Consider the following 10,677-nt stretch of genomic DNA (forward strand, 5'->3'; position numbering starts at 1 on the left):
ATAAATGCATTTAAATAAAGGCCTCATTGTATAAGTAATCTGTCATAACATTTTGAATTGTATATTTCAATGTGCGTTCAGCATTTTTAAAATTAAATAAAAAATGGAATTATGAAGCTTAAGTTAAATATTGTTATAAAGCATTAAGGTAATAAAATAATAATAAGTAATAATAATCGTAATAGTCAGACGCGGATGTTTTTCCAATGTCCTGAAAAGGCTCAACCAAAAATTAAATGTTTTGACTTTTTGTTCTTCGGTAATTATTATTTCGCTGTCTGATTTTTTAAGATTTTCCATAAGCAGTATCTTAACAATAATTTATTTGTATGTTTCGAACATAGACGTTAACAACATAATTAATAAAAGATATATTAATTTTATATATTAATAATTATATTATTAATTTTACAATTTTTTTCCTTTTTTTATTTTTAAATTACCTAAGGCAATTATATATTTAATATATTTTGAAAAAATATGAGTGAAATAAATAAGATTTTAATTTCAAAATAATGAAAAAAATTTCAAACTAAATATGTTTTGTGATTAGCGAATTCGGTCAGCCACAATACAAAAACACTTTTAATAAAATTATGTGCATTCCTTTGATTCATAAACATTGAAACAACAACAAAAAAATAAATAGCATGTACTGCCAAATAATAAACAAAAATGCTTCTTAATAATGAATTAATTACTCAAAACTAAGGAAGCAATCATCAAAAAAAATCCTTGAAATGGAATATTTTAACCCTTTAAAGGGCCATTTTTTTCTAGTCATATTATGTTAAAATATTGTTAGGCTTGAAATTAGAATAAGAAAAGGGATTCATTTAGCTTATTAGATAATTTTTTGATTAATTAAATAATTTAGTTAATTAATAATTAAGTAACAAATCAAGACACATCATTTTGTCTGAGATAAAGAACTGAAGCATCTAAGTTTCTGACTTACTAAAAAAATGTGTCAGAACTTATTCCAACCTACATAATTTCATACAAAGATTGATAAATTTGGTGGGAAGCATACTTCCCAAGGTCCTAGAAAGGGTTAAAACAATATTTTTTTAATTATCAAATATAGAGAAAAGTATCCATTAAAAGGATTAATACATAAAAGAAACTTGCTTCTTTTTGTTAGTTTATATGCATTTCGTATTAGGTTGTTTAAAAATAGAATTACGATACTGTCCTTTTGAGTCAATAAAAAAAAATTATTTCATAAGCGAAAATTAGCATTTTGTATGAAAATTTTATAATTATTTATAAATACCTACATTTAAATTTAATATTGTTCAAAAATATTTCTGATTTCAGGCACTAATTTCTTTGCAAAATGCTAAGATATGATAAATGTTAAAAACCGTTATGTTGAAAGTGATTCAAATCAAATACTTAGAGACACCATAAATAATATAAATAGATAATTAAAAGAGTTGATACAACATAATCCAGACTTTATTCACTTCATACAAAAGTTCAATATTTTTTTTTTATTATTATCTTGCAGAATCGTAGAGTAATTTCAATTCCGTAATTACATCGTAAAATTCTATATATAACAATCTGAAAATGCTAATTAGTAACTGTATTTTAATAACTAAAAGTAATTTTTCGATTTTTATTTTTAAAAATGAGTATGCAATGCATGACTAAATCAGATTGAACCGAAATTTCATTCGGAATTTTTAAAAAATCTGTGTCTTAATACAGAAATCGAAATATCATTGTCATAATAACCAAGAATCAGTATCAAGAAATATCGTTCAGAAGCGAAAAGATCCTTCCAGAACATCAGAACCATTTCTCGTCATTGAAAATAGAAACCACGAATGAAAATAAATCATAAGCCAGAACTCATTACTACAACCGAAACTGATCGAAGAATGCAGCAAATGAAAACACGATAATAAACAACAACAAAGTAAAGCTCATCCTAACAATGAAAAGGGAAATCCAAAAAGAAGTAAAAATTAACTTCATCTCTACAACAGACGATGCGAGGGGTCAACCGGGATGTCATGGGGCATTATCAACCACACGAGAACTAGGTCCTAGTCCAACGGAAACCAGTCCTGCTGCCTTCGAACTGCCGTTTCTCACACACTCTTACTACAATCACGAATCCATCCACCCACCTGACCACCTCCTTTCAGCCTCCCCCCCTTTCCCTTTTCCCAAGTGAGAGGGATTCACCGATGAAAACGGAACAAAAAAAAAATTCCTCCACTAGGTTTTCCTCCTGACACACTTGTAACCAGGAGGATCCACGAAGCCCAAGACTTGTTTTTTTACCTCATCATCTTACAAATCTGACCCCGCACCTCACCGCGCATGCGCAGCGGAAGATGAGAGGTATATAAGTATGCCGGAGAAAGTGGTTGTCACATCATCCCTATTGCATCTTCATCCTAAGATCTCCTAGGATTGCGCTCAAGGAGTTTCGCCTGTAAGGTAAGCTTCCGAGGCAAGCATGCGAGAAGTGCCTAATGCTTTTCCTTCGTGCATGGATACATTGTTCTGCTATGTGGTAATTTCGGAATTGTACATCGTTGTTGAGCATAGGGATGGAAGAAACAATGGCTTTTTTTCCTTAAGAAAATGTGTTTGTGGGCTAGAAGCGGTACTGTTCGACAAGCTTAAGATTCTCTTGCAAAATCAAAGTTGGGAAAGTTCTTTTCTCTTATTGTAGTGGGAAAGAGTTACTTAAATGTTTCATTGTGCCTCTGTCTCTAAGGTTTTAAAATTGCTTTAAAAATTCTTATTTAGTAACATTTTTCTTTTTTCAATCTTTTGCTATAATTTTGTTATAATGCAGAAGCCAATGGGAAAAATATATAAGGATATCGAAAGCTTAACTGTTTAGATCCTTAATATCATTACAAAATAAATTTTTAAAATTAAGATGAAATAAGGCTTCAGCTATTAAAAATGTCTGATTTTTCGATAAAATTTTAATTATTAATTTATTGAAACATAATATTTGAAATGATTTTTTACTTGTTGTGATCTCAGAAAGTTCATCTTTTGTGGATAACTTCGTTTTTTAGTATACCATACAACAAAAGTGAAATTTTTGCTTAGTTATTTTTTATAACTTTTCGATTCGTATTGCACGGGGAGAGGGAGAAGCACTTTATTGCCCTATTCAATTCTTGCACATTGCTGCTAAACAATTGTTGGCATCTCCAGGTTTTCATTTAAGAGAAAAAAAGTTTTATCGTGATTTAATTTTTAATAAAAATATATTTCATGAAATGCACTTTCCTGTGAAACTTCCTTAAATTGGAGTATTAAATTTAGAAACTATTTAAATTTTTCTGCTTTGAAATTGATAAATCTCTAATGAACTATCAAATCATTGAAGGCTATACGCATTGCAAATTTCTATAGAATATGGATGAATTTTGGATGCTAATTATTTATATTTCAGTATGATATTTCAGTTTTTATTATTTGTTGAAAAGTGCAAACAAAGATTAACGAATTATTTTTTGAATTTTAGTCAGAAATATATTTAATATAAATAATGTTCTCATTTTAAAACAATTTTGGGCCATTTCGAGATTTTGTTTCTTGTATTTGAAATATATATATATTTGTAATATATATAATTTAGAGTGTCTTTAAAAAAGTTGAAATATCCAGTTATATTTATAAAAAATTTATATATGTCAGATAATGTGCATTCGATAAGATATTAACAAAAGCAGCAATAGAGATTTGATTATATTAATGATCTTAATTAAATGAATAGACATAAAATACGAAGAATATTTTCAATCAAATGATTCATTCTTAAAGGATATTTACTGGTGAGAGTATCTAAATGTATTAATAATAATAATTTTATTAATGCACTCCCACTTCCTTAGCTCGCCCATTAACGTCTGAGATTTGGAAATGAATATTGCTCGAGGAAAGTTTAGCACTATTTCGGTTTAACTGTAGTCTTCAAATTTTTGAAAAACTTTCAATTGATTTTGAAATCCATGCAAAATAAACAGGGAAAAATTAAGCAGTCTGACTATTTTTAATGATATCTTCTTATATATATATTTACCGAAAAAAAAAATAATGACTCTCAAAAATAACTAGAAAAAATTGATAGAAAAAATAAAATACAGTAATACGTTAGAATTCTCGGAAATGTGAGTAATAAATATAGTAAATCAGAAATATTTCTTCATTCTTATATTTTAAACTTGTGTTCTAATATAATAGATTTGATTTTCGAATCCATGGAATGCACGCACAGACCAGTTACGTTAGTTACTTCATGTCTATTAGTGTGAAACGCTTAGGGAAAGAGCCAAACTTATATCTAAATTTTCACCACTTTAATATTTGTTTTGAAATTATTGGCATATTTTAAATCGTTTCCTATAAATATAGCTATAGGAATATAAAAACTGCATATAATAGGAACATATATATATATATATATATATATATATATATATTCAATTCCTATACTATAAATATAGCTATAGGAATTGAAAATGATATTTTATCGCATGTTTTCATTGAAACTCACAGCAAGAATAGTATTCATTCATGGAATGCAGTTCTTAATTTAAGAAAAAAAAATTCTTACTGAAATTTTCCTTTTTTTCAGCTTTTCGTAAAGTTCCTATAACTCTACCTTCTAAAATGAAATCCGTAGCAGTTATCGGTAAGTAAACTTTTTGCAACTAAATTTTATTATTAAAATTTTTTTAAATCATCAAAACTTTCAAAAATCAGCTAAAAATATTTTTATTCTTAAATTTTAAAAGAGTGAGGAGCATTGCAGTCTTGTTTATTTCTTCGATCAATATCTTTTTAAATCTTATATTTTGATACGAATAAACATTAAATTATAAAAAATAATTTCTTTTACAGTTAAAATTAATATTTAGTAGCTTGTTTAATGATATAATAATAATAATAATAAATCGACAGTATTTGTTCTAAAGTATATATTTCCAAAAATATTATTTAAATAGCATGCAATCAATAATTTTAGCTCTTTTTAAATTTATGCTAAGTTTCCCGTAAATTAGGCAATGTATTTTTTTTTCTTTGCAGCTCTCGTCATTTTGGGACTTGCAGTCGCTCTTCCAAGGGTAAGATGTCGTTTCTTCTTCACTAAAAATATCTAATAGAAGTGATAAATTCTTAATTTTAAAAAGCTATTAAACGAAATGCTGTAAAACATTGATAAGTCGATTCAAATTTTCTTTCTTTTTTTATTTTATTTCATTAGTCCAATCGTGGGAAACCTCACAAAAATACCGCATCTAATTATATTTTCTAATGTTAGATCAAAACATCTGAATTAAACAGATCCGAAATTCCGTGCGCGATTTCTTCCGCGATACTTTCCTATCTCATAGCCGACAATGTTATCTTTCATAATATCCGACATTAAAATAAGATTCTTATATCTTATCAACAAATATCATGAGAAAGTAATTATCCTAATTATTTTGAATATCTTTCTAACATAAGAAGCGGAAGATGAGAGAAATCCCGATACTACTGGCCTATTTATCCGTTGCAAAACAAGTAAAAAAAGACATCTCAGGGTGCAAAAATGGAATTATGCAAATGAGATGATGGGATATCTTCTCTAACTGCTGCAACCCAGAAACGCCCGTTCGCAATCTCAACAACCCTTCAAGAGCCTGACCCCAATAGGAAAGTCCTCGCGATCATCAACAACAACTCTCCTCTTCCACTCTGAAATCACGCTAAGCAGGCAACTAAAATTAGATAGGAAAGGAATTATCCACTTTCAAAGGGTCACTCGACTTCCCGCCGAAAAGGCCATTTTGTACGTGTCCAACATAATCACGTTTGAAGAACCCATGAATGAAAGTGGAAGTGTTTTCGAACCATTTCACTACTACTCTTCCTTGCCGCGGCCTTTTTGGAGGTGAAAGTTCGCGCCACTTTCTGCCGGTTAATGGCACTTCCTCTCCTCTGGGAAAAATTCAGCATGGATATTGGACGGACAGGAATAGATGATCAGAGATGCGTTAACTGAGATGCATGCAGGCAGGCGAGCATTGCAGATGTGAGATTTTAATATTGTAATTTGCGCAATTCTTAATATCTTTAAAAATTAGTTTTTAAGATTAGGTTCATTATAAATATAATTTTTCACTGCTATCTTCCATAATAAGCAATTGCAGTTCGAATTGAAGCAATAAACATTTTATTGCATTCTAACTCATGCGAGATATAACATGATCTTTATAGATCTCTACTCAAAAGATCAACTCTTTTTGGAAGATTTTAGTTACTTTTTTTTTTTTATCATAGCTTCACTATCTTCTAGAAAACGATATTAGACCTTATTTGCAAGCATTTGAAGCAACTGCATTTACTAATGAGACAGTGAAAAAAACAAATAAAGCTTTTTCTTTAAATATGTGATGAACAATTCTGTTTAATCGAAATTTGCCACAGAAATTATTAGATGACATTGTTTTCATTTAAAAATAATACAATAATTTTTATAATAACTGTAATTTTGACAAAATCTTACATTTACAATGTTGAAAAAATGTTAAATAACTTTTGCACCGCTGTGTTTAAAGCGGAAAATTTATGAACGAGGGAAAAATATTGAAGACGGTACCTCATTTTCTAGACCCAGAGCTAGCTTAATATTTCATGCAAAAAATCCAACGATTCTTGAGCAAGATAATAATATCAGGCAGGTATGTTTTATACGCTACACTAGTTTTAGGAATTAACAATTAGCCTAAATCTAACGTAATATTCGACAAAGAATAACAATATACAAAAAAAAAAAAAAAAAAAAAAAAAATAATGCTAATGCATCTTTTTTTGGTACGCATAAGTCACTGCAATCGTAGTTTCCTTCGATAATAAAGATTGGCTCTTGGCGTAAAAGAAGACAGGGTTAAAGGTCTGAGTAATTACAGGAAAACTTACAACAACCACCTCTAGAAGATAATGAACATCACATCCTCATCTTTGCGATAGCCAAGGTTGCAAGAAATAATAAATCGGCAAACCGGTTCCCGTGTTTAAGTGAAAGTGGTCACACAGACGAATAAAAGAGTTCGCATTAAGTAAGTTCAGAGTGATGTTGATGCTTCGGTGCGTGCAAGAATTATTTATTATGCAATGATTTTATAATGTTAAAATGTCTGTTTTTATATAGACTTTCTCTTTCGCAATATTGTGAAGGATGGGTTGATTTCACTTCCTGCAAAAGCAAGCAAATGGAAGTACTTATATAATAATAATTTACGATTCAAAGTTGAAATTAAAAATTCGGGGATGCAGTTGTTTCTAGGTTGCCTTTCTTAAGCCTAAGTTCTTGAAAATTCTAACTACATTCAAAATGCACACATATAAAATTTAGACAAAGCAGTTGCTTTTGATGAAACATTTATTCAATAAGAAAATTGTCTTAAATCGAACAAAAGAATGGAAATGAGTATTAAAATTTTAAACAGATTTTTGGACCTTGAAAACTTACAGAAGACCAACTCATAAAATTTTACAATAGTTAACTAAAGACAATTAAAAAAATTGATTATTCAATTAGTGAAGAAATATTTTGATAGAGACGATGTGACTATGCTAGTTTTTTGAATTATAGTTTCGAGGAATTTTAACTCTTCCCTATACGACACACACAAAATAACATTTAATATGCTGTTTCATTATTAAAAGGTTAAATTTCTGTTATTTTCCTTTTTCAATTGACAATAATAAACCATCGATACAAAATTTATTTTAAATCCACGATCAATTTAGATCCCAAAAATACAAAATATTTTAGTGCTTCTCGGTTTTTGTTACAGTCCTATCAGCTTAACGAATTTAAAACATTACAGCGGTATAACTAAGATTAAAGACTGACTATTCATATGATTCTAGATGAAGCGACAAGCATTCTTTCTTCCCGACGGAGTGGAGCTTATCGTAGGACCCATCAACACCAACTTCAATTGCGACGGTCTCCGATATGGTTATTACGCTGATGTTGACAACAACTGCCAAATCTTCCATGTGTGCAACCCCGTCACCCATGCCGACGGCAACCAGGAGACCATGCAGTACAGCTTCTTCTGCGGCAACCAAACCGTCTTCAACCAACTCACACTCACCTGTGCCTTCCCCGAAGACGCTGTACCTTGCCAGAACGCCCGAGACTTCTATTACGTCAACGACAACATTGGAATTGAAGATGCCCTCTTCTTGAGAGACGAGGATGTTGCCAGGGCACAACAGCTCATCCAGGGAAAGAAATAAGAACCAGGCCCGATTCCCCAACCCGATGAAGAATGTGACAAAAACTCGGTGCAGGTCTGATTTTTGTCTACTTTCAACCCGGCTACGAAAGATCTCAGCATGATGATGTCTAACAAGGACTTTTTCAAGCGCTGCCATTCCTTAGACCAAGCTGTGGCAATTAAAAATATCTTTAAGTAAAGAAGCGCTTAAACTGTAGATATAGGTTTTCGCAACAGACCTCAAAGTAACTGCTGTTCTGTCTGCTCTCTCTTTCTGTCTACTGGTACACGAAGGTTGGGACCTCGTCTTTAATAGTGTACGTTTTTCTGCCCTTCCCTTCTGTGTTTTATGGAAACAGGTCTCTCTTGACTTTTGCTCTTCTTGAGCACTGTCTTTTTCATGGTGTAAGTGTTTATTTATGCTTTAATTCTCACACTGAAACGCACACAGATTCAGATATTTCCTGCCCATGTCGTTCGACCTTCCCACCAACATCAAATTCTTTTTTTTTCCTTTTTTTGACCAATTAATCTTCTTTCTTAACTTGTTCTTCAGTGAGAACCCATCTCTCACCTGAAATTGACTTTTCTTGCGACAATCCGTACCTACTTAGTTCTGTGCCAGTTGAATTTTTTTTATATGTAATCGTAATTGCTCTTTTGCATTTGCAGCCGTTTTCCTAGTCTTTGCCAAATATGTGTTTCAGCCTTTTCGAGTGACGGGGCTCGTCAAAAACAAAATATAATTTATCTTCTTCTAATTTTATTCTTTCGATACTAATATGGGACATCTACGGTTAGATGACTCCGGCGCATCTTCTCTCTTTCTGAGAAAGAGGAAGGATTTCGCAGTCAGAGTTTCTTTTCTGTCAGTGTTTCGTGGTTGTGGTTTGGTACAAGCCGATCTAGCATGGAGGGTCCAAACCTTTTACTTCTTGACGTATCTCTGCTTCCTGGTGCGGGTGTATGTTCAACAGGTCGCGATAGTCTATATTTCCTGGAAGCCCCTATGTATATATACGTACATTTTGTAGTATAAAACTTTTGTAAATGTTATATATATATTATTGTGATAAATAAAGCAAGCATTTTGAAAGAAATTTTCTGTTCTTTTTCCATATGTTTCTGCACTTAGAGCACTCAAAACCTAATTTTTTTTCTAATAAATAGCTTAAATGTTCGAATATTTAAAATAAATACATTGGAATTGGTGTCATTTCTTATTTCTTCGAACAATTTAAAATATATGAGAAATGCCTTCATTAGAATAAACAGAAGTGCTCTTAAAATTAAGTAAACTCCATTTCATTCAAAAACTAAATTTGCTTTTCCAAATATACTTCATAATATCAAAGTTAAATTTCAAACATTTGATTTTTTTTATATTTTAATTACTTTAAATAATAAAAATTTTCAGTGGCTCTATAATTTAAAGACACAAAAATGATTAAGGTTTTGTCCTCTTAGATATGTCCTGGACTTAGTGTGTTGGAAAATAACATCCAGCTTAATGAAATTTTTTTGAATTTATTAGTATCTTAAAATTATAATTGAAGATAAATTTCAGATTGTCATTTTTGGTGCATAGTAAAAGATGAAGACATTTTATTCCTATGGTAGCATACTTAGAAAATCTTTTAATATATTGTAGCACGATATACTAAAATACTTCCTAAAAGTCTTTAATACTTCTAATTACTCTTTAGTATTTCATTAGAAAACATTAATATTGTACATTACTAGCTAAATAATATGCTACTGCTTAAAGCACACACATTTATTTAATAAATAGAATCTTTTCAAACAAGTGCTTTATATAAATCAAAAATATAATGATTAACAGGATACCTATTTTGAAAAAGAAACTATTTTATAAAATATATTAAATTACTTTCCCAAAATGCTATTTCAAGTAGACCTCAAATTCAGAAACACATTACTTCGGTAAATTTTAAATTGCATACTAGTTTAAAAAATTCTTTCGAATAAATTTTAACTTTAAGGTACCAACACATTTTCTAAGCCAGATTTAAAAAAAAAATAATTCGAAAGAATACTTATAAAATTAATTAAATCCGATATTTAAATGCATTTGAAATATAATGCTTTCCGAAAACGCTATGATGTTTTTTTTTTAAAGTTCTTCAGTTAAAATTATTTCAAAATATCTTTTAACAATTAAATAAATTTCAATTTATGAAGTGATATAACTACAAGACAAGTGAAGCTTTTTAAAACTACGGTTTGCTGTCTAACCAAGCTCTGAAATAATTCAAACTGTAAACAATAAATGACGTCATTCAAACTATCAAAACTACTACATTATAAAGTGGGATTTTGTGAGTCGTGATTAACATTGATATGAGGTGTATTTGCCGAATTTATAAACAAAAATAATATGAATGTCTTTTAA

The 10,677-nt window shown here is 30.0% G+C and overlaps 1 protein-coding gene across 1 annotated transcript; it reads left to right on the forward strand.

Annotated features, from left to right (window-relative positions):
• Positions 1–2,306: 2,306 nt before the first annotated feature.
• On the forward strand, positions 2,307–9,364 carry LOC129972221 (U-scoloptoxin(01)-Cw1a-like). The gene is made up of 4 exons (XM_056086260.1): positions 2,307–2,457; positions 4,622–4,678; positions 5,074–5,111; positions 7,909–9,364. Exons 2-4 carry the CDS (start codon positions 4,657–4,659, stop codon positions 8,281–8,283), a joined length of 435 nt encoding a protein of 144 aa, XP_055942235.1. The 5' UTR covers positions 2,307–2,457; positions 4,622–4,656; the 3' UTR covers positions 8,284–9,364.
• The last annotated feature ends 1,313 nt before the right edge of the window (positions 9,365–10,677 follow it).

This window comes from Argiope bruennichi, chromosome 6 (genome assembly GCF_947563725.1).
Source record: "Argiope bruennichi chromosome 6, qqArgBrue1.1, whole genome shotgun sequence".
NCBI lineage: Eukaryota > Metazoa > Arthropoda > Arachnida > Araneae > Araneidae > Argiope > Argiope bruennichi.

Excerpts from the sequence above, each read along its gene's own strand:
- LOC129972221 (XM_056086260.1), top strand. The coding sequence starts at position 4,657 with ATGAAATCCGTAGCAGTTATCG. Across the intron at positions 4,679-5,073 it reads GAAATCCGTAGCAGTTATCG|CTCTCGTCATTTTGGGACTT; the intron begins GTAAGTAAACTT and ends TTTTCTTTGCAG. Across the intron at positions 5,112-7,908 it reads TTGCAGTCGCTCTTCCAAGG|ATGAAGCGACAAGCATTCTT; the intron begins GTAAGATGTCGT and ends ATATGATTCTAG.